This window comes from Alexandromys fortis, unplaced genomic scaffold, assembly GCF_014885135.2.
Source record: "Alexandromys fortis isolate MF-2015 unplaced genomic scaffold, M_Fortis_MF-2015_v1.1 scaffold_55, whole genome shotgun sequence".
In the NCBI taxonomy this organism is placed as follows: domain Eukaryota; kingdom Metazoa; phylum Chordata; class Mammalia; order Rodentia; family Cricetidae; genus Alexandromys; species Alexandromys fortis.
This window is the reverse complement of record NW_026067936.1, coordinates 2699642-2727630: the sequence shown is the minus strand read 5'-3', so window position 1 is coordinate 2727630 and position 27989 is coordinate 2699642. Positions and strand designations below refer to the sequence as shown.

General features: G+C 42.1%; 2 protein-coding genes and 1 non-coding gene across 11 annotated transcripts in view; 1 reads left to right on the top strand and 2 right to left on the bottom strand.

Moving 5' to 3' along the window:
- Nucleotides 1-21417, top strand: part of Ddhd2 (DDHD domain containing 2) — a 33942-nt gene extending 12525 nt beyond the window's left edge. For 2 of the 4 annotated variants that reach the window (XM_050146766.1, XM_050146765.1), the window contains exons 6-17: nt 610-745; nt 7502-7710; nt 7953-8020; nt 9800-9922; nt 10856-10951; nt 12031-12114; nt 12207-12362; nt 13063-13165; nt 13270-13440; nt 14819-14978; nt 18559-18664; nt 18937-21417. In XM_050146766.1, the coding sequence (XP_050002723.1) occupies nt 610-745; nt 7502-7710; nt 7953-8020; nt 9800-9922; nt 10856-10951; nt 12031-12114; nt 12207-12362; nt 13063-13165; nt 13270-13440; nt 14819-14978; nt 18559-18640 (1388 nt within the window). In that variant the 3' untranslated portion in view covers nt 18641-18664; nt 18937-21417. Of the gene's footprint in view, nt 1-609; nt 746-7501; nt 7711-7952; nt 8021-9799; nt 9923-10855; nt 10952-12030; nt 12115-12206; nt 12363-13062; nt 13166-13269; nt 13441-14818; nt 14979-18558; nt 18665-18936 lie in introns of those variants that run through there. The other 2 variants (XR_007592590.1, XR_007592591.1) reach the window with 2 other exon arrangements.
- LOC126504505 (U6 spliceosomal RNA) lies at nt 1636-1742 on the bottom strand. Its single transcript, XR_007592627.1, has one exon. It is a non-coding gene; the product is annotated as a U6 spliceosomal RNA (small nuclear RNA).
- Nucleotides 13274-27138, bottom strand: Plpp5 (phospholipid phosphatase 5). Of its 6 annotated transcripts, none has more exons than XR_007592593.1 (9): nt 26790-27028; nt 26554-26662; nt 26298-26388; nt 25912-25975; nt 25209-25333; nt 24349-24519; nt 22778-23022; nt 21768-21863; nt 13274-13413 (listed from the first exon to the last, which is right to left on the bottom strand). XR_007592593.1 is itself a non-coding variant. In XM_050146792.1 (7 exons), the coding sequence occupies exons 1-7, from the start codon at nt 26852-26854 to the stop codon at nt 22859-22861; spliced, it is 789 nt and encodes a 262-aa protein (XP_050002749.1). In that variant the 5' UTR covers nt 26855-27138; the 3' UTR covers nt 22254-22858. The 6 variants fall into 6 exon arrangements, 3 of the variants coding, with proteins under 3 accessions (XP_050002749.1, XP_050002747.1, XP_050002748.1); XR_007592592.1 differs by having other exon boundaries at nt 21768-21880; nt 26790-27027; XR_007592594.1 differs by lacking the exon at nt 21768-21863 and having other exon boundaries at nt 13281-13413.
- Between the last annotated feature and the right edge of the window lie 851 nt (nt 27139-27989).

Genomic DNA, 27989 nt, shown 5'->3' with positions numbered 1-27989 from the left:
AAAGATTTTATTTATTTATTATGTATACAACATTCTGCCTCCATGTATGCTTGCAGGCCAGAAGAGGGCGCCAGATCTCATTACAGATGGCTGTGAGCCACCATGTGGTTGCTGGGAAATGAACTCAGAACCTCTTGAAGAGCAGCCAGTGCTCTTAACCACTGAGCCATCTCTCCAGCCTGATTTTATTTTAAGATTCTTGACATGGAGTCATGTGATTTAAAAAATGAAACCATTTTATTGACACAATTTTGATGTCTTTTTTTTTTTTTTTTTTTTTTGTTAGCTAGCCTGTCCTGGAACTCTGTAAATCAGACTGGCCTGAACTCACAGAGATCGGCCTGCCTCTTCCTCCCTAGTGCTGGGATGAAAGGCGTGCACCACCACCATTCAGTAGTTTTTTTGCTATAATATTTTGTATGGCAAACCCAAACTTTATATTAAATGAACATCTCCTCATTAAATGTCTTAGTTTTCCTAAGCTAGTCTGCAGTCAGTGTGTGTTCCAAGCAGCCGTCATTAGGCAGCAACTGCTGCATGTTTTGTTGCATCCCGAGTCTGTGTATGAATTGCTTCACTGTTGATGCAGAAGTTACTTTTCTTTTCTAGTTAATGATTTCCGAAGTGTTTCCTTGAACCTGCTACAGACACATTTCAAGAAAGCCCAAGAAAACCAGCAAATTGGAAGAGTAGAATTTCTTCCAGTCAATTGGCACAGTCCTTTGCATTCTACTGGGGTAGATATGTGAGTATTTCCTTATACTCTTAAATTGTTAACTGTGATTGTAATATTTTCTGATCATCATTATGCTTAAGGACATTTATGCTATGGCTGATTATGTACTAAAAATAAAATTTTTAGCCTGGCAGTGGTGGCATATGCCTTTAATCCCAGCACTCAGGAAGCAGACAGGTGGAGGTAAGTGGGTCTCTGTGAGTTCAAGGCCAGCTTAGTATGCATAGTGAATTCCAGGATAGTCAGGACTACATAGAGAGACCCTGTCTCAAAACACCAAATAATAATAATAAGCTTCTCTTGAAAGCAGCATCTTTTTATACATCAGCTTAGTGTTCTTTCTTTCTTGCCCTTTCCTCCAACAGATCCACACCAGCCTCCTCTTAGTCCTGTAAAAAAAAAAAAAGCCATGTCCTCAAGGGTGTGTCTCTGTCTCTGTCTCTCTGTCTCTCTCTCTCTGTCTGTCTCTCTCTCTCTCTCTCTCTCTCTCTCTCTCTCTCTCTCTCTCTTGCGTACTTTCTGTTTTGCAGTTTTCGAGAATCAACCCATAGGGTTTACCCATGCCAGGCAAGAATTCTGTTATTACAAAGCCACATTCCCAGCCCACCAGCATTGAGGGTCATTGATTCGTGGATGATGCAGGATTAGCTCCTTCTCCCAACACAGCCTTTCTTTTTGATAGGGTTTTCTATGTAGCCCATGCTGACTCTGAAGTCTTGATCCTCATTCCTTAGCATCCCAGTACTGACATCAGACATGTGCTGTACTACGGTGTACAGCTTCAGTGTGGAGCTTTTATATTTCTTTAATTATGTATGAGTGTTTTGCCTGCGTGCCTTCCCCCACTTACCAGTGTATAAAGGCCTGCTTGGCATACATCAGATCAAATTTGTGGTTAAAAAAACATTGAATGCTTCCTGAATTTGCATGTCATCTTCGTACAGTGTGCATGCTAATCTTCTGCGTATCATTCTAATTTTAGTATATGTGCGGTAGAAGCAACCACTATATAATTTCTCAGAGATGTATCATTAAGTGATGGTCAGTTCTTTGTCTTTAGATTTCTCTAGTTAAAAGTAAAGAATTGTCCCTTATGTGATAACACATGCCTTTAATTGTAGCACTCAGGAGGCTGAGGCAGGTAGACTGAGTGCAAGACCAGCATGGTCTACATAGTGAATTTCAGGCCATCCTGTAGAGAGACCTTTAAAAAAAAAAAAAAAAAAAAAAACCCAAAACGACACCCCCCCCCCAAGAAATCCTTTACGTATAACTACAGGTGTGTGTATGTGTGTGCACGAGCATGTACATGTTTGTATGCAGCCACATTCTCTGTAGTGTACATGTGTTAGTCCAAGGAGGACAAATGTTAGAAGGCAGTTTCTCCTTCCACCGTGGGGTTTGTGTAGTTAAACACTTAACTACTAAGCCATCTCACTAGTCTAGCATTTTTCATATAAAAATAAATAAGCATGTCTATCATATTAGTATGCAAATTTGCTTTTATCTTTAATGATAAAATTGGATGCTATCAAAGATTTATTTTAAAAGAATTTTTATTTACTATTAGTGAATGTTTGATATATCTACATACCTAGGGTCTCTGAATATATGATATTTACTCATTTTATGTATGTACATACCTGGAGTCTCTGAGTGTATGATATATACTTTATACACCTACATACCTGGGGTCACTTAAGCATATTTTGGTGAAGAGGGATCACAAGTTCAAGAAACCCTGATATATATTATTTTTTAATATGTACAATTTATCCAGTAAATCAATACCATTCAAAATGTTCTACAAAATATACTACATTTATACACAAAATTCTTAAAGATTTAATTACCAAATAAATGTTCCTGAGACCTAGTTTGGTAGCAAATGCCATTAATCCTAGTCTGGTAGAAGTAGGAAGAGCAAGAGTTCAAAGTCGTCTTTAGCAGATAGCAACTTTAAGGTCAGTCTAGTCTACATGAGATGCTAGCTCAAAAACTCTTGAATTCCTGATCCTCCTGCTCAGACTTCCAGTGCTAGGATTGCAGGCACGCCACACCTAGTCAGTTATGCAGTGCTTGGTGCATGCTACTAGGGAAGCATCCTGAGCTATGGTCTCGTCATCACACATTTGAAAAAAATCTTTTTTCTATTCTTTGACTATTTTATATATGTATGCAGAGTATCTTGATGATGTTTACTCGCAACATGTCCCTTCCACTGTCCTGTTTATCTCCAATAGGTCCCTTCCCACCTTCATGTCTTTTGTGTGTAACTCACTACATCCAGTTACTGCTGTTTGATGGAATGTTGACTGATATTGCTGATTTATTATTTTTAATTCTGTGTAACCATGACTGCAGTGAGTTCAGGAGGGCAGCAGCCACATCATGTGCAGAAGACAGCATTTCCCAGCATCTCTCCCTTGCCTTTAGCTCTCGCATCTTCTGCCTTCTCTTCTGCATTGTTCCCAGAGCTTTGGGGGGGTTACTATAGAAGTCCCGTGTAGGTTTGAGCACCCAACAGTCACCGGTTCTTTCATTTGGCCAGTTATAAATCTCTGAACTGCTGCCCAGTGCAGAAGAGCACCTGTTACCAAGGATGAAGTCAGCATTAATCCATGTAGCAAAATAACATAGTCGGTTCCTTCCTATGTCTTTGACTCCTGGACCATGGACTTTTAACTAGGTTTCCAGTACCAGGCTTGATTGATAATCTGCCATGCCTAGCTTAAGCAGCATTCTTTTAAAAAAAATTTGAGACAGGGTCTCACTATGTAGCCTGCCTGGCTTAAACTTGATGTAGATCAAGCTGGCCTTGAATTTCCAGAGATCTGACTGCTTCTGTCTGGAGTGCTGGGATTAAAGGTGTGTGTGCCAGTATGCCAGGTCTTATAATATTCTTAATGTTATTAAAACCAATGTTAATTGGAGTTGATTGTGGTTTTGGAAGCTAGTTACAATTTGCCAACACAAGCACATGCATTTAGTTTCATCTATAATGTTCCCATCCCATTGTTAAAATTAATGTCATGAATTGACTGCCTGAACCAGTGGCCACTGTGGGAACTTCATTCTGTAACTATATTTGAGCTTTCTTTATTATTTTCTGTATATGAATGTTTGCCTTTCTGTCTATCTATGAACCACTTGTATATCTGGTACCCAAGAAGACCAGAAAGGGCATCAAATCCCCTGCACCTGGAATTATGGATGATTGTGAGCCACCATGTGGGTTCTAAGAAGCAAATCCAAGTCCTCTGCAAAGAGCAGCCAGTTCTCTTAACTACTGAGTCATCTCTCCAGCCCTCTATAATTCTATAATTAACCCCCCCAAAACATTTTTTTTCTGTTTTTTTGAGCCAAGATCTCTCCTTGTAGCCCTGGCTCTCCTGGAATTTCCTTTGTAGGACAAGGCTGGCCTTGAATTCACAGAGATCCACCTTCCTCTGCCTCCTGAGTTCTGGGATTAAAGGTGTGTGCCACCATGCCCAGCTCCATTAGATAATTCTTAAAGTCAGTATATATAATCACAGTACAGCAGAACACTGAATAAGTACTGGCTGTTTAAAACTCAGCAGAGAATGGCTCAATAAGCTTCAAATTCAGAAACAGTTCAAGAGAATTATTTAAAAGGTAGCTAAGCATTTATATGAGTATAAAGGTTCATTAGGGGATCCAGCACCCTCACACATAAAACAAAAAGAAATTATATAAAAAGAAGATAGCTATTTCTTTTCTCAGACTACTATACTTAAAATGCTTGTTTAATGATTTTCTTTTGAAATTATTTGAGGTGTAAAGTACAGTTTTTCCTTTTTTTTTTTTTTTTTTTTTTTACAGTTTCAGGTAAGAATGATGGTGGAACATAGTGGTACCTTGCTTTCTATTGGCCTTGTATTGATAATGAGCAGCCCCACTTTGCCTTTACACATGGTGGAGTCAGGATAGACCAGGCCGAGGTGGAGCATCTCTGTTTAGTCTGTTCAGTCCCACCTCTCACTGTCATACATTTTATCCTTTCTCTCTCGAGTTGAAACAGTCTCCTATTTGGAAATTTAAGGTGCACATTTCTGCTCTGAGAACATTGTGATCATACTTCATTGTTTGTAGGATTTTCCTTAAGTTTCTTTTAGCCAGGGAAATTATTGATTTTTTTATATGTAGCATATTATAGAAGTATTATGATTTTTGTTGAACTAGGAAATAAAATGAAAAAATACAGGAAGGCTTAACATTCCTATTAGTAATGTATGGGTCTCTAAACTTTCATGTTTAGCAGTAAAAGTCTGCTTGGATTCATTTTACATCTCTATATAATTAAGGAGGGATTTTTTTTTCCCCACCATAGCTTTTTTATTTGTTTCTTGAGTCAGGGTTTCTCTGTGTAATAGCTCTGTCTGTCCTGGAACTAGCTTTTGTAGACCAGGCTGGCCTCAAACTCATAGAAATCCCCCTGCCTCTGCCTCCCAGTTTCCTGGGATTAAAGGTATATGCCACCACCATCAGGCCCACCACAGTTTGATTTTTTTCTTTTTAATTTATCTGTTTATTTTACATCCTGGCTGCAGCCTCTCCCTACTTCATCCTCCCCTCCCATTCCCTTTCCTTGTCTCCCTATCCCTTCCTCATCTCCATCCAGGAAAGGGCAGGTTTCCTTTGAGTATCAGTAAAGCATGGCATATTAAATTGCAGTAAGACTAAGTATCTCCCCATGTGTTAAGGCTGGGCAGGATATGACCTGTTATGAAAAGTAGGGTCTCAAAAGCCATAAAAGAGTCAGAGACAGCCCTCGTTCCCACTGTTAGGAGCCCCATAAGAGGAGCAAGCTACATAACTGTAACATATATGCAGAATGCTTAGGTCAGTCTCATGCAAGCTTCCTGGTTGTCAGTTCAGTCTCTACAAGTCGTGAGCCCAGGTTAGTTGATTTTGTGAGCCTTCCAGTATTTTAAGGTAGGGTGTGCATTCATAGCTGGGCACAGTGGTATTACCTGCCTTTAATCCAACAGTCAGGAGACGGAGGCAGGTAGATCTCTGTACACAGAGAAAGCCTGTCTTTGAATAAATAAGTAAGTAAGTAAATAGATGTGCATTATTTTTACCAAGTAATTAACCTTTCTATTTCACATTAGATGTTTAATTTTTTGAAACAAGGAAGAATCATCATTTGTTTTGACCTATAATTTTCTTTTTTAAAATGTTGCCTTTATTTTTGGTTTCTTATTCAAAGATGATAATTTAGTTGGTTAACTGATACACTGGCTACTCTTTGAAAAGGAGACTCAATTTTAAATCTGTAATAACCATAAATAAATTGTATTATGATAAAGAAAATAGTATCTAGTGGGGTTGCGGATTTAGTTCAAGACCTCATGTTCAGTTCTCAGTTCTGGGGGAAAAGTATCTGAATATATGGCTCTGTGGTTAAGAACACATGCTACTCTTGCAGAGGTCTCAAGTTCTGGTCCAAACACCTACATAGTAGGTAGTCACAACTGCCTGTAACTCCAGTTCTAGGGACCTCACACCCTCTTCTGGCTGTGGTATTACATGCCTTTAATCTGAGCACTGAGGTGGCAGAGGCAGAAGGTCTGTGTGAGTTTGAGGCCAGTCTGATCTGCACAGCAAGATCCAGGATAATCATGGCTACTTAGACCCTGTCTCAAAAAAAGAAAAAAGAAAAGTATCATTTCTAGTTAGCATTCAGATTTCCAAATCCAGGGCAAGAGGGAAGTCTGATTCAGCCAACTTTCCTAATTTCTGCTCCCTGGGAGATCGGCACTGTGAATACATGTGAAACTGGACCCTTTCCCCAGTGCCCTTCCCCTTCCTGGGCATTTACCTTTTCCCAAGTCCCTAATCCACCTCCTCTTGAGAAAAACTGGATATCGGGGCACAGGGAGGGGAGCTGACCAGAGGACCCTTTTCTGTGGCATTAGAAGGAGGAGGGACAGCTGGGGTTCCCCCACCTACTCCAAACTCCTAGCAACCCCCAATCAATGTTTGAGCCTCCTCATCCCCTGGGTACCCCTTGGTAAATCCTTGGTGATGTTTTTGGCAATTTCAGGAGTAAAAGGCCATTCTCATAGGGAAATAATTCCAATTTCCAGTGTCTGACTAATATTTTATATACGTATACAAACACAGATGTATATATACATTTAAAATTGAAATCCATGCTGAGGATGGCAGTGTACACCTCTAATCCCTTACTGGAGAGGCTGAAAAAGAATAACAAGTTCAAGGGCATCCTGGGCTACAAAGTAATGGGTTGTCATTTTTATTTTTTCTAAACTGAGATCCAAACAAAGTCAGTGCACTGAACTTAAATGATCTCTCTCTCTCTCTCATTTTCTTTTGTTTTGTTCTTTGTTTTGTTTTCTTTAAGACAGGGTTTTTCTGCATAGCCTTGGCTGTCCTGGAACTTGCTCTATAGACCCTGATGGCCTCAAACTCAGAGATCCATCAGCCTCAAATAGCATGTCTCTAGTCTCCATACCTTACCTCTGTATTTCTCTTCTTTTTCTTTTTTTCTCTCCCCAACCCCAATTTCTGTATTGAAGAACCTGGGTTGTCTACTTGATTTCTTCTTTTTTCACTAAACATATTTTTTCAAGCCCCTGTTTTTCTTCATCTGATATCTCTTATAACATTGCATGTTTGACTCTAAACTTTAAGAGTAAGCTAAATAATAGCTTAGAAGTAGCAATGTACTAGATTTGGGTTTTCTGCTCAAAATAATCTTTTTTTTTCCCCTCTCAGAGATCTGCAACGGATAACCCTGCCCAGCATTAATCGTCTCAGACACTTCACTAATGATACAATCCTGGATGTCTTCTTTTACAATAGCCCCACCTACTGTCAGACCATCGTGGACACAGTAGCTTCTGAAATGAACCGAATATATACACTTTTTCTGCAGAGGAACCCCGATTTTAAAGGGGGTGTATCCATTGCTGGTCATAGTTTAGGTAACAAATGAATTCCCTGTAGCCAGAGAGGATTTTCACATTTTGAAACAGAGTCTTAATCAGTAACAGATTCAGAGAACCGCAAGACATCTGTGATGAAGAATTGGGAAGGGGCTGGAGGGTGGTGGTAAAGTGGAAAGATTCTCTGTTGGTTTTCTTACATTTGTAATTGGCTTTTAACTTTTTTGTATAAAAGACAGCCAATGTCTTAGAAATTGTTCCTTCTTCTATTTTACTTATAGGTTCGCTTATATTGTTTGATATCCTAACAAATCAGAAAGATTCTTTTGGGGATATTGACAGTGAAAAGGTAATTTAGAAGTTTAGATAGGTTCTCTTGTAGTATTTCATACTAAGGACTTTTAGGTTTTCAACCTTTGTGTTTAGCCGAGTTTAGTCTTATCCCATAATGTTAAATGTATATTTATTTTAACGGCTTGGTAATTATCAATATTGTGATTCTTGGGTGATAGAAGCAAGACAGTATTTTGCTTCTATAAATCACTGCCATATTGTGAAATAAGTATGGTGCCTTCTGTCTCTGTAAATATGCACTACTAGTACATGGACAGAGTTGTAGCCATTGAGTTCATTGTAGATTGTGTAAGGATGTGGAGAGGACTTGGATGGCTTACAGAAGTCATGTTTGGAAGCCAGCTGGAAACATGACGATGAAACCTGACTCTTCATCAGTCAAAGTCTCCCATGAACATTTTATCATGGTAGTAGTGATTTGGTATTCAGTAGACACTGTCTTCTATTTTTCTTTTTGTGTAAGTATACTGTGAACCCTTGGGCTCTGTCTTAGGCTATTTTATATCTTTTTTTGTCTTTTAGATTTATTTTTATATGTGTGGCTTTTTTAATTTTTATATGAGTATTTTGCCTGCATGTTTGTATGTGCATCAGAAGGGGCAGGGTCCCCTGGAACTGATGGTTGTGAGCCACCATGTAGGTGACAGGAACTGAACTAAGGTCCTCTGGAAGAACAAATACTCTTAACCACTGAGTTAATAGTCATCTCTCCAGCCCCTAATAGCTGTTTCGCCTGCATGTATGTATTTATATCATGTATGTGCCTGTTGCCCCTGAATGTCAAAAGAGGGCATCAGATCCCATGGAACTGTAATTACAGATGGTTGTAAGCAACCGTGTATGTGCTAGGAACCAAACCAGGTCCTCTTACAAGAGAGCAAGTGTTAACTGTTGAGTCATGTTTCTAGCTTCACCATCCCCATTTTAAAATTCTATGTGTATGAGGGTATGGCCCACAAGTATGTCTGTGCACCACACTTGTGGTGTCCTCCAAGGCCAGAAGGAAGGTATCAGATCCCCTGGAACTGGAGCTGCAGGTGGTGGCTTGAGCTGCCTTGTGACTGCTAGGTATTGAAACCAGGTCCTCTGGAAGAACAGCTGATGCTCCTGACCACTGAGCCTTCTCTCTGACCCTGTTTCGTTTCTTCTTTCTTTTTCTTTCCTCCTCCTCTCTCTCTTTTTTTTTTTGACATAGGGTTTGTGTAGCCCCTGCTGTCTCGGAACTAGCTTTGTAGACCAGGCTGACCTCAGACTCAGAGGTTCACTTGCCTCTGCATTCTGAATGCTGGGATTAAAGGTGTATACTACCACTGCCTGTTCTGTTTTATTTCTTAAATAATGTTTTCTTAATAAGAGATCAGTAAGGGTTTGCTAATGATGAAGGAGATTATTCTGATATTAATTTAAAAATACATTTTTGTTTGGCATGTTGGTACACATCTTTAATCCTAGCACCTGGAGGGAGAGGCAGGTGGGTCTCTGAGTTTGTGGCCAGCCTGGTCTACATAATGAATTTCAGGACAGCCAAGGCTACACAGAAAAACCCTGTCCAATAAATAAATAAATAAATAAATAAACAAACATCTTTATTTACATAGTAAGTTTGAGACCATCCTGGACCTCGTGAGACCTTGTCTTAAAAACAAAACCAAGTAGTTAATGTTAAGATTTATTATTGTGAATATCTTACATAATACATTTCAAATTATAAAATAGTATTAAAAGAAAACTAAATGAATTTTGTGAATAATAAGCTATATGATACAATTTTTAGGGTTCATTTAGAACTGTTGAGGATCAAGGAGATGTACCAACGTTAGAAGAAGAACTGAAGAAACTTCAACTCTCTGAGTTCCTCACTGTCTTTGAAAAAGAGAAAGTTGATAAAGAAGCTCTGGTAAGCAAAGGCCTTTAAATTTTATATCAAGTCATTTTCAGTGTTTTTATCTTCATCTTTCCCAAGAACATGCCTTTTGGAAGCTTTTTACTTAGAAATATTTCACCACTAATGATGATCTTTAGCATTGCTCATATTGATATGCACATGCAGTTGAGTGTAATCTAAAGCAGGCTAAGCTTAGAGAAAGTGAGTCAAGCGCTAACCCTGGCGTGAACAGTAACTGCCCCAACTCTTATTTTCTATTGCGGATAAAGATCTTCCATGGTGTTTTCTTTTCCTCAGTTTTCTTGTGCTTCTTTTGGTTTGTAATACCTTTGTTCACTCAGGTGATACTTAGTAACTGCCTACTCTGATCAGGCACAGGCAGCAGGGTGCTAGTAAGATGGACCTGGTCACTGACTTGAGTGTTGGTTGTTTTTTAGGAAAGGTACATTACTTAATTACGTTAATGACTGATAAGGAAAAGTACACAGTGGTGTAAGAATGCAAAGAAGGAAGTCCCTCCCCGCTAAAATGAGTGGCACTTACATTGAGATTTTGATGTTAGTCAGTTGTGTTACGCTTCTTTGTTGGCCACATGTTCTCACAGCTTATGTTCCTCAGGAGTATAATCCTGAGAAAGTGACATCTAAATGACATCATGAGGTCGTTAGATACTAACTTTCCTAGTTCTTTTTTACACAGTATTAATTACTATCATATTGACAGTGTAGTTTTTACTAATACTTCTATTCTTAGGTTATTTTATGACTAAGACAAGACTTTCTTTCTCAGTTACTTGTGTGGTATGCCTTTAGGGAGCAAGATCAGTGTGAACCAAGAACAAGAGTGACTCCTTTCAGAGTCTACCACATTTAATTGATTTTATTTTGCCTAGAAATTTAAAATAAATAAATAAATAAATAAAACTGTTTTGTGTTCTATGCCTAGGCCTTATGTACAGAAAAAGATCTTCAGGAAATGGGAATTCCCTTAGGACCAAGAAAGAAGATTCTAAACCATTTCAGAACCAGAAGAAACTCAATGGTATGTTTCTAATATATCCTAGTGGGGTGAGACAGTTCTTTGACAGTGACAGTAAATCCTTATGCTTTGTGATATATACACTCCGCTAACTAATCAGCTGCTTTTGCTTTCCATAGTGGGGATTAAATTAGGACTTTACACACACTAGGCAAGTACTTTAAAACTAAGCAGAATCTCAGTAAGTTTCCCTGGCTGGTTTTGACTCACTCTGTAGACTAAGGGCACAAATATTTGAACTTGAGATCCTCCTGCCTCAAGCCTCCCAGGTAACTGGGACTATAGATTTGCACCACCAAGCCCAGATGTGGTTTAATTTTTGCTTTATGTGTTGTTGAAATAAGGTTTCCCTGTGTTATTCAATCTATTTTCAAACTCTTGGGCTTAATTGATCCTCTTTCCTGCTCCAATTTCCCCCACCTTTGAGATGTTGTCTCACTATGTATCTTTGACTGTCCTCGAACTCACTGTCACCAGGCTGATCTCAAACTCCCGAGTGCTGGGATCAAAGGTGTGCGCCACCATATCTGATAAGACCCAAGTCTTGATCCAGTATTGGAATTGTATTCAGCACCCAGAGAGACATTGGATTTGCCTTGGTTGGTATAGAACTTAGCAACAATACTCTACTGTCAGATGGCTGCCTGAAATTTCAGCTGCTACCAAAATGGCTGTGTATAGCCTCCATCGTTTATTCGTTTATTTATTTTGAGGCATGGTCTCAATGTGTAGTTCTAACTGGCCTAGAACTTGATATATAGATCAAGCTAGTCTTAAACTCAAAGATAGGCCTGCCTCTAATTTCTCCCAAGTGCTGTAGTTAAAGACATCCTCTGGCTGGGCGGTGGTGGCACATGCCTTTAATCACAGCACTTGGGAGGCAGGCGGACCTCTCTGAGTTTGAGGCCAGCCTGGTCTACAAGAGCTAGTTCTAGGACAGACTCCAAAGCTACAGAGAAACCCTGTCTCGAAAAAACCAAAAAAAGAAAAAAAAAAAGTGTGCTCCACCATACCCAGACATTAACAGCTAGTTCCAGTGGATACTATCTCCACATAGCTTTTTTTCTTCTTTTTCTTTTCAGGGTGTTAATAGATCAGCCACATCAGCTTCAGAGGAAAACATCCCCAAGGAAAATGGTGACTATCTAGATGTTGGCATTGGGCAGGTAAAAATATTCTGTTTAACTATTACTAGTCATATGGGTAGGAACAGATAAGACTCACTATTAATGAGAAATGCCCTTTTCCCTCCTTCCAGGTGTCTGTAAAATACCCCCGGCTCAACTACAAACCAGAAATATTCTTTGCCTTTGGATCTCCCATTGGAATGTTTCTTACTGTTAGAGGATTAAGGAGAATTGATCCTAATTATAAATTTCCCACATGCAAAGGTTTCTTCAATATTTACCATCCTGTAAGCATTGAATAGCTGCTATATCGTTTTACCTAAATACTAGGATTTCTTAACAAACATATAATTTTGTGTGTATTGATTGGCTTTTTCTATATTAATCTTTAGTCTGAACAGATGGTAGTATTGATTAGGAAGAAGTAATCAGGAGCTGGCAGTGGTACATGCTGTTAATCCCAGCACTCGGGAGGCAGAGGCAGGGTCTACAGAGTGAGTTCCAGGACAGCCAGGGCTCTACAAAGAAATCCTGTCTCGAACCAAAACAACAAACAAGGCAGTAATTAGATAGAACTGCATGTTCATATGTATGAGGCCAGAGTACCTTGGTGTACCTTGGATACCATTTGTCGGATGCTGTCTGCTTTTTTTTTTTTTTTAATGAGGCAGGGTCCCCCACTGGCCTGACCTGGATCTTGCCAGTAAACCCTAGGGATCCTCCTGTCTTAGCCTCTCCAGTGTTGGAATTTACAAGTATTTGTCATTATGCTCAGCTTTTTGGGTTTTTGTTTTGTTAAATATAGGTTCTAGGAGTCAGACTCAGGGCCCTTTGCTTTCAGGTCAAATACTGTGTTGACTAAGGCATCTCCCATCCCTCCATAGTTGTACCTCTTTATAAAATAAACAAATATTTTTACCTAAGATATGTAGTTTCTCAGACTTCTTTATTAGGGATAAATACATAGCTGTTATTTTTCCTATGCAGTTTGATCCTGTAGCATATAGGATTGAACCAATGGTGGTCCCAGAAGTAGAATTTGAGCCAATGCTGATCCCACATCATAAAGGCAGGAAGCGGATGCACTTAGGTGAGTCTGTATATTCTGATGAGTATACACTAAATGAAGTTGATTCTTTTCTTTGCTGAGCCTTAAATGCAACATCACGTAGCATCTTTTATTCACTGTTTCAGAACTGAGAGAGGGCTTTACCAGGATGAGTATGGACCTGAAGAATAACTTGCTGGGTTCACTGCGGATGGCCTGGAAGTCTTTCACCAGAGCTCCATATCCTGCCTTACAAGCTTCAGAAACAGCAGAAGAAACCGAGGCAGAACCTGAATCAAGTTCAGAAAAGTCCAGTGGTCAGTGACTGTGTAGAGATTACCTGAGGAGGGGTGCATGCTGTGGAGTTCCAATCAGAGCCTTCTTTTCCCCTTTAATTATGTAGGATCTATTCTGTGAGTCATAGCTGTCCTTGAACTATGCTAACGTTTCCTGTCATTTTAATAGCTAAAAATTAGGGGAAATACTATGAGAAAAATGTCAAGAGAAACCGTTAACGACCCTTGAGAACATTTCCCACTTTGCATTTGGGAATGATGTTAAATGCCTACTTTCTGCTGGGCATGGTGACACACACCTATAGTCCCAGCACTCAGGAGACAGAGGCAGGTGATCTCTGTGAATTTAAGGCCAGCTTGGTCTACAGAGGAAGTTCGAGGACAGCCAAGGCCACAAGCCTACTCTGTGAAGTACCTACTTAAAAAAATGATGTTTGTGTGACTGTAGGGCGTGTGTATAGCTGCCAGTGTGGGCCAGAAGAGAGGGTATTCAATCCTCTGGAAGATCAGCAAGTGCACTTAACTGCCTAGCCAACCCTCCATCCCTGTTCCTTTTTTTCTCTTATGTATGTGTATATGCATAAGAGAATTGAGTGTGTACCAAATGCATACCTGATGCCTTCAGAGGCCAGCGTTATTGGATCTGCTGGTATTGGTGTTACAGGGAGTTGTAACCTACCTGGTACTGGTGCTGAGAATTAGACCTGGATCATTTGCAAGAGCAGCAAGTGCTCTTAATTGCTGAGACACTTCTTCAGCCCCAGTAGCTAGCTTTATAAGATGAACGTGTGTTTATGTATCAGTTTTATTTCCATTGCTGAAGACTAGCTTGGATTCTCAGTTCCCTATAGAGTCTATAAAATTCAAGACACATGACTTACAGGTGTACAGTTGATGAGATGTGTTGATCAAAAGAAGAAATTGAACAAAACTAGTATATTTCAAGGAGCTTTAAAGAAATTGAGAGGAAGAAGACAGAGAGGAAGAGCTCTCTGAGCAGAGTGTCTCATCATAAGGTAAACGTGAATCCAGGAGAGCTGAATCTTCTAGGTGTATGTGTATGTATCTTGTGTACATGTACATGTGTGTGTGTGTTGGTATACATGTATGTGGAAGCCAGAGTGTCTTTCTCCATCTTTTTCCACTATAGTTTATTTAGACAGGATCTCTCACTGAACCTAGAGCTCTCTAATTGACTATGAAGCCTCAGGGATCCTCCTGTCTGCCTCCCCAGTGTTGGAATTACAGGCATGTGCTGCACTGGCCAGCTTTTTAGGAGGGAGCCTGGGTATTGGTGATACAAACTAGTTCCTCATGCTTGCAGTCAAGCACTTAGCTATCTCCACTGAGTTTTCCCTAGTCCTGTGCTTAGGATCTTATGATGGCTCTTCTTATTCAGAAGTCAACACAGAAGAGACACCTGTGGAAGTTAAAGAAGAGCTTCCAATCAATGTGGGAATGCTGAATGGTGGCCAGCGCATTGACTATGTGTTGCAGGAGAAGCCCATTGAGAGTTTTAATGAATATTTATTTGCTTTACAAAGTCATCTATGCTACTGGTAAGTGTTTTGTGTTTGTGTGTGTTTATGTTCTTTTGTATCCTTATCTAGTCTTCCCTTTCAGCTCTGCCAGAGTTGAGTGCCAGTTCTCAGAAGTTCTGGCACCCAGCCTCACCCTAACTGGCTCTGATTTTTAAGATGTATTTTTTGAGATGAGTGTGATTGCTCATGCCTATAACTCCAGCATCTGATACTGAATCTGGAAGATTTTGAGTGTAGGCAGCTACCTACTGAAATCCTGCTCTCATACCCCATCATGGGGGGAAAAAAGGAGAAAGATAAAGAAAATAAAGCATTTATAATAGCAAAAGCATAGGTATATTATTAAATATAATTGCCTGATGGAGCGTAGATCCGAGTAGTGGTGATTACTAGATTTTATATAACAATACGATTTTACTGCCAGTGATAACAGAAATAAAGCTGGAAGGGGGCTGGAGAGATGGCTCAGCTGTTAAAAGCACTGCCTGCTCTTCCAAAGGTCCTGAGTTCAATCCCCAGCAACCACATGGTGGCTCAAAACCATCTGTAATGAGGTCCGGTGCCCTCTTCTGGCCTGCAGGCATACACGTAGAAAGAATATTGTAGTATACATAATAAACAAATATTTAAAGAAAGAATAAGATGGGGCAGAGAAGTGTTTTTGAAAGATGCTCACCTGAAATCCCAGTATTCTAGGAGGATTGCTGTGTCCTTACCAAACTAAAACTCAACAAAAGCTGTCATTGTAAGGAGCTAAAATAATGCTCTTTCAATGTGTTCTTTCAATGTGTTCTCTTTAAAATGTTTTGCTTGTTTACCTTAAAAACATTTAGTGATATCCTTTTTTTCGCTCAGGTCATCAGTCTTGGTTGCATGTACCCTTACAGTGAGCCATCTCACTGGCCCTGCTTGTTTGCTTATTACAAAATTAAACTTCATTTAAAAACTTTCTTAGCTGGGCAGAGGTGGAGCACGCCTTCAATCCCAGCACTCAGGAAGCAAAGGCAGGCTGATCTCTGTGAGTCTGAGGCCAGCCTGGTCTACAGTGAGCTAGGACTGTTACACAGAGAAACCCTGTCTCAAAAAAACAAACCAACAACAAATACTTCCTTTAGAGCTAGAAATGTTGGTACACGCCTGTGTCCCAGAACTTGAGAGACAGAGGAAAGAGGGTTAGGAGTTCAAGGCCATATGTTGCTGTATTTTGAGTTTGAGGCCAGCCTGGGCTACCTGAGACCCTGTTTTCAAGGCTGAAAAAGCTAGACCAAAAAGAACGGCCCCTCCTAATAAGGATTAAAAATTTTCTGATTGGGTTGAAATTCAAAGGAAGATGACTAATTTTTTGAAAAAGAGTTTTTCCTTCATTTCATGCCCTGCTAGCGAGTTTCCCCCAACATGTAGCTATCATATTTCTTCTAGCAAAGAAAATGAAAGATTTCTTTAAAAATGTAGAGAATATTTCTTCTAGCAAAGAAAATGAAAGATTTCTTTAAAAATGTAGAGAATACGATAGATACTTCTGAGTTTCCTCATTCCTTTTACGTCTCTAAAGGCCATTCTTTTTGGTCTAGCTTTTTCGGCGGTGCACACCTTTAATTCCAGCACTCGGGAGGTAGAGGTAGGTGGATTTCTGTAAGTTTGAGGCCAACCTGGTCTACAAGAGCTGGTTCCAGGATAGCCGGGATTACACTAAGAAACCCTATCTTGAACTCCCCCCCCAAAAAAAATGCTTTCAAAAAAGATTGTCCTTTACAAAAACATTTGTCACATTTATTTGTGTTTGTATGGTGGGGTCCAGTGATCTGCTTTACTCACTGCGTCATCTCGCTGGTCCGCATTGTCCATTTCTACACCTTCTTAATGTACATATTGGGGTGTTTCCCCATAGCTTTTTGTAAATAGTTTTTTTAAAAATAGATTTTTGTGTGCATTTGTGTGAAGTATGTACATGTTTGTGTACACGTGTGCGTGCAGGCACATGAATACAATGCACAGATACATATGTAGAGTGTCATTTCTCTGATGTCTACACTTTATCTTTTGAGACAGGGTCTTGTCACTGAGCTCTAGGGATAGGCCTATCTCTATAGGTCCTCCCTCCCCAAGAACTGAGATCATAGATTTGGACATCCAAACCCAGGTCCTCAGACTAGTTCAGCAAGCACTTCACAAACTGATCCTCCCTAGACCCTTTCCAACAGTGTTTTTTTTTTTTTAATATTAATTATGTACACAATATTCTGTCTGTGTGTGTGCCTTCAAACCAGAAGAGGGCACCAGACCTCATTACAGATGGCTGAATGCCACCATATGGTTGCTGGGGATTGAACTCAGGACCTTTAGAAGAGCAGGCAATGCTCTTAACCACTGAGCCATCTCTCCAGCCCCCCTTTCCAACAGTTTTATCAACTTCAATTTTATTACAATTTGTTGGGGTTTGTTTTTGAGACAGCGTTTCTCTGTGGCTTTGGTGCTTGTCCTGACACTCATTCTATAGACCAGGGTGGCTTTGAACTCACAGAGATCTGCCTTTCTCTGCCTCCTGAGGCGCCACCCCATAACAATTTGTTGGCTTTAAAATGTGTAAACCATAGACATTTCAAGTTTAGCCCTGGCTGTCCTGGAGCTCCCTCTGTAGACTAAGCTGGCCTCAAACTCAAGAGATCCCCCTGCCTCTGCTTCCCAAATGCTATCAGCTTTTTTTTACCACTCAGAACTACCTGCCTAGGAGTGGCATCACCCCTACTAATTTAGGCCCTCCCATATCAATCATCAAGCAAGAGAATGCATCACAGTCTTGCCCACAGGCCAGCCTGGTGGGGCATTTTCTCAGTGGAGGCTCCCTTTCTCAAATGACTCCAGCCTGTGTCATGACAGATCATTAGCCTGCAAGGTGGGAGAAAGAGCCAGGTCATGTTTGTTTTTTCTTACTGTAAATTCTTTTGTTTGGAGACAGTGTCACTATGTAGCTGTCATTCTCTACTGTGTTCCTTTGAGACAGTCTCTCAGTGCATCTAGTCTAGTGGTCAGGAAGTCTCAGCACCCGTACTGTGCTGGGGTTAAGCAAACAGCCTGGCTGTTTATGTGAGTGTTGGGTTCCAAATTCAGATTCCCATTCTTGCTCAGCCATCTAGCCATAAGCCATATTTCTAAGCCCCATTTCATACATTTAGAATTTTGAGTCATATCTTTTATTGCCCTTTCCAAAAAGCAAGTAAAAGTCTTAAAATGAAGGTGACCAACTAAATGCTTCCTCACTATTATCTCAAGAGCGCCCTTGTGGAGCTGAGCATGGTGCTTTGTCCTTGTAATCCTGGCAGTCAAGAGGTTGAGATAGGAGGATTTCTGTGAACTCAGGACCAGCCTGAGCTGCAGAGTAAGTTCCAGGGAGAGTGTGGGCTAGAGAGAGGTCTCTTCTTCACTCACTCCCTCCTTCTCCTGCTGCCAGACATAGTGCTAACTACCACCTAGTAGAGCTCAAGGCACATATTTCTGCAGCAGTCAAATATAAACAGATCCAAGGTACTTGTATAGATAAATGAAAAGCATATGTCACCGGACCGTTTCATCTTTTCTCAATTTTTTTTTTCCTACACAGGGAATCCGAAGATACAGTATTGCTGGTTCTGAAAGAGATCTACCAAACCCAGGGCATCTCCCTTGATCAGCCTTTACAGTAAAAATGGCCTGTCTGGCTGCCTAATGTAAGTTTTCAGTGCAGTGTAATGTTTACATGTGACCCTTGGAGCCTCAAGCTCTTATCCAGATGTATATACATCCCCACCATCTAGGGGAATACTCACTTGGAGGGCTGGTTAAACTCACAGGAAGCATCCAGTCTCCCCTTAGGGATTAGTGTATATTTTATCTTGTGCTTGGGATCCTGAAGAGCCTGTATTAGACAGTGGATTCTCTGCGCACTGGTTACCTTCAGGTTGAACTACATGGTGACCTCTTCTCCCACTGTCTCCTTTAGATGGACACGGAAGGAGCCTTAGCTGAAAATCCACGTGCTTTTTGCTTCAGGTTTCTTTGCAGCTACGCCATCAAGTCCTGCATGTTGCCTGCCTCTTACTCCACAGGACCTTTAGAAGATAATCCTTTTCGGAAATTAGTGGAGAGCAAAAGGAAGACTCATTGCTTTGTAAAAACACTCACTAGTTTTTTTAGCTAAGGCATTTACATCCTTTAATGCTTTAACATTAAGCAGCACTTCCTTTTTTATTACATGGAAAGAAACACAGTCTACTTAGGGGGCTCAGAAAAATTTGAGAGGTTTACTCTTTATCTTTAGAAAATGGACCAGTGTGGGAGCATATTCTTAAGATTTAAAGGTACTTGGGGTCCAGTCATTTTTTGTGTGTGTTCTTTGCACTGGAAGGAAGGCTAAGCATAAATGGATATGGAAATAATTGCTATTTTTTTAAGCCAGCATTTCTTTCCTGTGTGTATTATATGAAGATATGACTGTAGCTTACTAAAAATATAGTTTGCTCTAAACACTGTCAGCTAAGCTTACTGTAGGACTCACTGGTGCTGTTCTGTTTTTACAACTGCTTCAGCTTCTGTAAATGTGAAGGTGGTGTGGATTGTGTGCCTGCCCTTTTACACCATATTCCCAACGGGGGTGATGTGGGAGTGTCATATCAACCTGTTGATTTCATTGGCTGAGCAATAAAAGAAACTGCTTGGCTAGCCCTGATAGGTTAGAACATAGAGGGGAGGAGAAAACAGAATAGTATGCTGGGCGGAAGAGGAAGTGAGGTCAGACTCTGTGCTGCTTCCAGAGGGACCGGACAGCCGCCATGCTCTGCTCTCCCAGGCAGCTGCAACCCACGATTGACTTAGGCTAGAATCTTCCCGGTAAGCGCTCCTTGGGGTGCTTACACAGATCATTAGAAATGGGCTAGTCCAGGTGCGAGAATTAGCCTGTAAGGGCTAGAGTTCATGGGCCAAGCAGTTCTTAAATGAATACAGTTTGTGTGTTGTTATTTCGGGCATGAGCTAGCCAAGCGGCCGGGGTGTTGGGGACGCAGCCCTGCCGCTCTTATTTCAACACGGGGGTGCGCTTTGAGTAAGTTCTTTGATAATACTTACCTTGAAGGTGAAGTTGTAAGATTGGTCAATTATGTGGCCCATCCCAACTGTTCATTTGTAGATGTGATCTTGTTGTAGCACCAATTTAAGTCACCTGCTACTAGTTGAGTAAAGGAAGTATTGTGATGGAAACAACCTTGCCTTCCAAGGTCTCGTCAAAATGTTTACTTAGAGTTGGCAGTCAGTATTAGTTGAGCATGCAGGTTAGCAGGGGAAAGACCATATTCTGAAAGAGAACCTATTATACAGGGTCTGAGGAGCAGCTGTGTGCACCTGTAGCTGAATCTATCTTGAGGAACAAGAATGGTTGCATGCTAAGCTTTCCCCAAGGTATCTGCTCAGCTTTAGGCTTCCCTCCCTCTTCAGCATGTGTGTGCTCTCCTTCTCTGATAGTCCTCTGTGCTCCTCAGATCTCCACAGGTTTCTTAGAGTGGCAGGGGAGGTAAGCTATGTTTTGATTTTTGTCTTTTTTCTTTTTTTCTGTAGCCCTATCATGGCATCCAGAATCTTCTGTATTTAATACTCATAGAAGCTGCCCCTTAGCAGCAGTCTGTACCCTTTTTGGTACAGAACAGAAAGGAGGTTAATCACTGTGCCCTGGAGGTTACAGAGGCAAGCATGGATACAGTCAAGCCTAGCCTTCTGCTTATGGATAATGCTGGATAAGCAAACTACTGAGAAGTGCCAGGTGTGATGGGGTTTCTCTGTAAAATAGTCCTGGCTGTTCTGGAACTCACTTTGTAGGCCAGGCTGGCCTTGAACCCACAGAGATCCACTTGCCTGGGCCTCTTTTGTGCTAGGATTAAAGGTTGCACCACCATTTGCCTGGCTTACTTTTTTTCCCCCAGTATCTCTTGGATAGGAATTATTGAGAATTAAGTAGTATTAATTAAATACTAAAGGGTTTTTGTCAAATCACCATCTTCAGATTTGTTTACTCTTGTTAGCAGAATTGTTACTACTTAAGAGTAAACCAAAGTACAACCAAGAATGACTTCTTGTAACCAAAGATGGGCAGCATGGCCCCGGAGAGCTAGATAAACCACTGTGCTACGCCATGCTTCTCCCTGGCAGTCCGGGAGTACAGTGAGGAAAGAGGCAAGGAGCCTGAGTTTAGTTACAGGGCATTTGCCCTGCATCCTTTGTATCATGTACAATGTGCTGACCAAGGCTGTTTTTAAAGGCTAGTGTAACAGCATTTTGTCCAGATTCCTGACTGCAGCGTTAGACCATTTCAAGGGAAGATGAGGAATAGCACTGATTACCTTTCTGATATTTTGCACTTTTGAAATGTTTGTTTTATATGTGATTATATTTAAGACTTTAGTAAATGCTGAAATAAAACTAAACTGACCAGTTACTTACTTTCATGTGGTCTTATCTATCAAGAAAAAAACAAAGTAGCCATTTTCTCTTTTATTACTTTTGGTTTTTTGAGACAGGGTTACTCTGTAACAGCCCTGGCTGTCCTCGAACTCACCAGGCTGGCCTCAAACTCACTGAGATCTGCCTAGCTCTGCCTCTGAGTGTGGAATTAAAGGCATGCACCACCACCACCCATTATTTTCTCATGTTGAATTCCAAACAAAAATTTTAGGTAAGTAGCTAATATGTAAGTTATTTTCCCTTGACTAATGTTTTCATTGTCATGGAGAGATACAGCTCCGAATTTAAGGTGTAGCAAATATAAGTATTTCTACAGTTACTCACACAGATCAGATGAAGAGTCCAGTGTTGATCTCCTAGATCCTGAATAGTCCTTAGGTACGAAAACCCAAGCACACTTCTATTTCACTGTCAGATTTCCTGAGGGGGAAAATGCACTGAAAATATATTTAAGAGTATGTTAAGAGCTGGCTGCGTTGACACATTCCTTTAGGTCAGCACTCAGGAGATGGGGAGGCAGATCTGAGTTCAAGACCAGCCTGATCTACAGAGTAAGTTCCAGGACAGCCAGAGCTACAAAGAGAAACCCTGTCTCAAAAAAACAAACAAAAAAAGAAAATGCTGAAGGCCGGGCGGTGGTGGCGCACGCCTGTAATCCCAGCACTCGGGAGGCAGAGGCAGGCAGATCTCTGTGAGTTCGAGACCAGCCTGGTCTACAAGAGCTAGTTCCAGGACAGGCTCCAAAACCACAGAGAAACCCTGTCTCGAAAAACCAAAAAAAAAAAAAAAAAAAAATGCTGTAGGAAGATATACATAAGACAAAATTTTATTTAAAACATAACAAAAAAGGTAGCTATTAGGTAGTCCTCAGTAGCAAGTTCTGATGCTAGTCTATAGTTGTTCCATGTATTTCTTTGTGAACAAAATTCAGAGAAAGATGCATTTATCTTCCAGATAACACCTGTAAAGTTTCTTTCCTGATGAAGTAAAAACTAGCTAAAATTGGCATTTTATTATTTAAGGCTTAATGGAATGTGACCACAAAAAAGTAAACAATGTTTTACTGGCACTGCCCTTATTTATAAGGGACAGAGAAATTTGGCAATAAAGTCTTCAGGATAAAGTCCCTTTTGTGAAAAGCTCTCTTGAGTGACAGTTACATATATGTAAAGATCCTAGGTCTTGGAACACCAGTCTTATGGCCCAGCTTCGTTAACCCAGTGAGAGAACTCCCGCAAGAGCCCCTTGCCAGAACAGGCACCAGGCAGGGAATCCTTAGGGTCTAGCCTTGGAAGTGGGGCAGGTGTACAGTGTGGCCATGCCCTCACTCTTACCTTGGAAGAGGTAAGAGCCAGAAATTCTTGGCTTGGTGGGAGAACTGATTTGTTTGTCCTCCGCTGAGGTAGTAGGTTCAGCTAGATATCCAGGCGGTGAGAGTCACTGGGCTTCTTGTGTGAAGAGGGGAGTTTGTGCTTGTCCTGAAATGGTTTGTGGCATTCCACATCAGTCAGAGGAGGATAGTACTGTCTGTAGCAGAGGTACGCAAATGTTATTCCAATCATGGACCCAACTAGTACATCTGAAGAGAGAGAAATAGGTCTTTTTAAAAACCATGTTAGACACTACACAGCTCTGGAGTGACCTTGGCACTCCAGGTTACTCTGCTTGTAGAGGCTAAAAAAACCATCAATCCATGTTATAGTTATAAGACTATTAGTCACATTGTTCTCTACACACCAAATCAGAACAGGGACTGAGTTTGGATTTTTTTTCCTCCTGAGATGGTTTCTCTGTGTAACTGCTTGAGCTGTCCTGGAACTTGCTTTGTAGGTCAGGCTGGCCTTAAACTCAGAGGTCTTCCTGCCTCTGCCTCTTAAGTGCTGGGATTAACCGCCCAGCAAGTTAGAATTTTTTTATTAATGTTCACTGGTGTTTTGCCTGTATATATTCTGTGTGAGCTTGTCAGAGCCCCTAGAACTGGAGTTACAGACAGTTGTGAGCTGCCATGTAGGTGCTGGGAATTGAACCTAGGTTCCTCTGGAAGAGCAGTCAGTGATCTTAACTACTGAGCCATCTCTCTAGCCCAAGTCAGAATTTTTATTTTTATTTTTTACAACAGAAGAGTAACAAATATTCATGGGAGTCTAATTATTGGCTGGTTTTCATTGTTTCAAGATTCTGGTCAGGAATGGTGGCACACAATTAATGATTCCAACACTTGGGAGACTGAGGCTTGAGCTAGAGGGGGAGACCCTAAAGATTAAGGGGGCTGGCCACGCTGACACACTTTTTAGCCCGACAGACAAAGGCAGCTGTATCTCTTGAGTTGGAGGCCACCCAGGGTTACACTGTTTCACAGGAGCTGGGATTGGGAGCTGGCTCAGCAGGTAAGAGCATTTTCTTCCGTAAACAAAAGGACTCGAGTTCAAATCCCCAGTGCCCACATGAAAAGCTGAGAGTGGCCGTTCATGCACTTGTAAGGGCAGAGAGGATTACTGGTGCTTGCTGGTCATCGGCTCCCCACATGACTGGGGTACATGAACCTGCACATACACCATACACAAGTTAATTGCAAAGGATTTTGTGTGTGCGTGTGCATGGGGATTCGTGTGGGGTTAGGAGGATAACTCTGGAATCCTTTCCTTCCTTCTGTCCACCTTTTCATGTGTCCAGGGACCAAGCATAGGTTGCCAGGCTTGTACAAGTCTCTTTACCTCTCTCTGAGCCATCCTGCTGGCCCCAAAGTTACCTTTGGTCCCTCTGTGACAAGGTACAGAGCCCAGCCTGGCTACACTTACTCACTGGCTCATTCATTCGGCAGACACTAGGAAGCCATTCATTCCTCTGTGCCAGTTTCTAGGGTTAAGACAAGGAGCAGAAACTCCTGAGGCATATGACCGCTTACCTTGCCAGTGGTGCTTGTAGTCACACGTGCGGGACAGCGCAATGACAGCTGCCAGGAGCAGAGGCGACAGGAAGGCGCAGAGCCTCCAGGATTTCCCTCGGCCTTCTGGTGTAAAGCAGTGTAGCTTCCCTGCCAGGTAGAAGGAAGCAAAGGCCAGACCAGCAAATGCAACTAGAACAGGGAAGACCTATGAGTCACCACTCGTGTCCAGACAGGAGGGTGAGAACAAGAGCAGGCTTTACCTCTTGATGGCTCAGAGTTTTCCATAGTACAGTTACTACTGTGGACAGTGTTGTATGTAGACTCCTCAACTAAGTGGGAATCCAAAAAAGGAATAATACCTTACTGGGTTCTTGGGAGCTATGCAGGTGAGAACCTAAAATGCTCAGCAACACGCAGTAACTCTTGGATAAAGACAGGGTTTCTCTGTGGAGCATTAGTAGCCTGTCTTTGAACTTGCTCTATAGACCAGGCTGGTCTCAAACTCACAGAGATCTGCCTGCCTCGGCCTCCCAAATGCACCACCACCTCCTGCCCTGAATAAAGACGTTTTATGACTATTAAGAGACAGCTCATTCCAGCAAGGCTTCATCGGTTAAATGTAATAATTTTTAGAAGTACATATTGGAGTTGGAGTGGCCTCAGCAGCAATTAAGAGCACTTGGCTGCTTTTGAGAGGACCTAGGTTCGGTTCCCAGCACTCACGTGGCAACTGTCACTCCATTTCCAGGGGATCTAACACCTTCTGGCCTCTATAGGATGTACACACACATATAAGCAAAACACCTATATCCATAAATAAACAAAACACCTATATCCATAAATAAAAAGTATTGCCATAGTTCATCTGAGGGTCATACAGGAAGAGTGTCCACTGGGGAAGCTCTTCCGGCCCTCATTCACCACATCCTCGTCCCCTGTGCAGGCCAGGTCAGAATGGGCCAGCCCATCGGGGAAGCACCGGTAGAAGAAATCTGGGCGTGGTCTGGAAGAAAGAAGCATAGCATAAGCACGTATAATTTACTCTTCCAGAAAGCATGCTTCTGTTATAGTAGATGCCAACAATTCTCTTAACTACTAGTCATGTCCTGGCAAAATAATATAACTGGATTAGGACAGTCCTTATACTGAGAAAAAAGCTTCAGCCACGTGGGCAACGTTTAAGGGGAAAGTCTAGCAATTACATCTCAGCACAAGAGTAGCTAACTCAGGGATGGAGAGAGGGCTCAGAGGTTAGGAGCACTGGCTGCTCTTCCAGTTCCCAGCAACCACATGGTGGCTCACAACCATCTGTAAGTTGATCAGGTTCCCTCTTCTGGCATGCAGACAGAATACTGTATACATAATACGTTTAAAAAAGAAAAGAGTAGCTAACTCTGAAGTACTTCTGGAGGCTGGAGGCTGCCCTAGGAAAGTCAGGACAGGACACAGGTTAGGCATCACAGGTAGGACTGGCTGGGGGCAGGGGGAGCGTTCTGGGTGAGAAAAGAAAGATTAGTCTGAGGATAAGGGGGAAAGATGCTTGAGATGATGGAGGCTGCCTGCGGGAAGGTTCTCACTTACCTCCCCACTATCAGTTTTATTGTGTTGGTAAAGACACCATTCAGAGCTAGGGCAAGGCTAGCAGCTGGAAGGGAAAGAAATGGTTAGTGCTGTCTGCCTGGGGACGAGCAACTGCGCCACATTAAAAGAACCCCCGTTGTTCCCAGGTTGAATCCAACCAGAACCAAGCACAAAAACAGCTGTGGCCCTCGTGCCTAGAAAACTTCCGTAAATGGTCCCGGGGCACCGAGAAGCCAGCGGTGGTGCCTGTATTAACCGAGTTCTCACAGTCGGGTAAGAGGACATACTTTAGGGGGTACACAGTTTTCGTGCCGGTCACACAAGGCTCCAGTGACTGCACCGCACAGCTACTTGCCAGCACCAGAACACCCGGAAGGGCTACTTACCGAGGCAGGCTTGCTTGCTGTCGGTCGTGTCAGCTTTCTTCAGAAACTTGGCCAGGAAGATCAGGGACAGTGGAGTGAGAAATGCAATGGTCTGAACGAGAACACAAGGCAGGGAAAACCACGGTTGGCTCGCACTAAGGAAGGGGGGGAAAAAAAGAGAGCCCACCCAGACGCCAAGCTCTAGACCTGGATCTCCGGGAACCAAGAGCACAAGGCCGGGAGGGGTCCCCGCAGGGCGGGAGGGCTGCTCACGCACAAACATGGGGCCTGTGGGGAAGTATTCCGCCTCCACATACGGGTTCCGGTAGAGCCACAACTCCTCGGGCTGGATCCGCCGGTGGAAGGGAGGGAGCAGCTCGGTCACCCTGAGAAAGAAAAAGGCGAAGATTGATAGGCTCCTTCCGTGTTGGTGTCGGAAGAACCTGCCGCCCGCCCCGCCTGGGGCAGCGTCTCAAGAGCGAGCACCCTGGGACTGCTGTGACAAATCCTTACAGGAAGGCCACAAAGAGCAGGATCCGCACGGCCAGCTCTGCTCCCAAGGCCGCCACCGACCCCATCCCGCCACCGGCCTGGCGGGGACCGGGTGCTGACGTGGCTCTGTCCCCAAAGTGGTTCAGTCTGGGGCTCAGCGCCACCTGGCGAGCTCCGGGGACACTACCAGCGGGGCCTCCGACCTGCCTGAGCCGCTGCAACAAACCAGGAGCTTCCAGAAGCAGGCCTTTCAGGGTTCGTTTGTTTTGTTCCGAGTACCACCTAGCAAAAGCAACAAGGGCACTGTCCTCCGGCTGATCGGCGTGGCCTGGCCATTGTCCAACCAGAAGGCCACCTCTGGGTCTCAAAGCAATGGGATGAAAGTGCCGTTCACCAAGCACCTGGTGCCCACCTCACCGTACAGGACACTGAAAGGAACGCCATCCATCCTCAAGACATCCTTCCTCTACAAAAACAAAAAGAAAGCTCACTTTGAAGAAACCATTTCTTAGCATTTTAAGGGGGAAAACCGGGCTGAGATTGGGTGGATTTTTTTCTTTTTGGTGTGTTTCATTTCCCAGTAAATTGTACCAAGAAATTACAGGCAAAGAACAAGCCCATATACTTAATTAGAACATACAGGACAGTTTATTCAAGTCAACCTCGAGCAAGACCTGAAACCAATGGAATGCCATTAAAAATGTTTCCACATTCTTACAGAAGCAGAAAACACATTTGAATTCTAAAGTATCTGTAAAATTAAAAAGGCAAAATTTCAGTAAATACAATGTACCAAAACTGTCCCACCGGCACATAGCAGAAAGAGTTTAAATATTACAGGCAATCCTACATACACGCCAACTAGTTAGCAGTAAGCTGTCAATACACAGGTCAACCAAGGTTGGTAGGCTCATACTTTGCAATAAGACATTGGTCAATCAACAAAATCCTTAAACTATGTTTTGAAGTCATTATACAGTAATGCCCTAGAAGAATACCCCCAGGGAAAATTAGCACTAATCCCTTAGTGTTAGGAGCTCCTGGCCAAGTCACAGAAACTGAGACTGACCAGGGAAGGTTGATGCTTGGATATTAAGGACTCAAGTGGTTTATGCAAAATAATATTTCACAGGATCTACAAAGTTCATTACAGTAAATAAAGATGTAAACAATCTGTAAAGAACACTATTCAAAGAACACAAAGAATGAAGACAGAATCTG

Bases quoted from the DNA above. Each gene is read 5' to 3' on its own strand.
- Plpp5 (XM_050146792.1), bottom strand. From the start codon at position 26,854: ATGGGGTCGGTGGCGGCCTTGGGAGCAGAGCTGGCCGTGCGGATCCTG. The intron at 26,663-26,789 runs GTAAGGATTTGT...TTTCTTTCTCAG, and splicing joins CTGCTCTTTGTGGCCTTCCT to GGTGACCGAGCTGCTCCCTC. The intron at 25,334-25,911 runs GTAAGTGAGAAC...TCTTTCTTCCAG, and splicing joins ATAAAACTGATAGTGGGGAG to ACCACGCCCAGATTTCTTCT.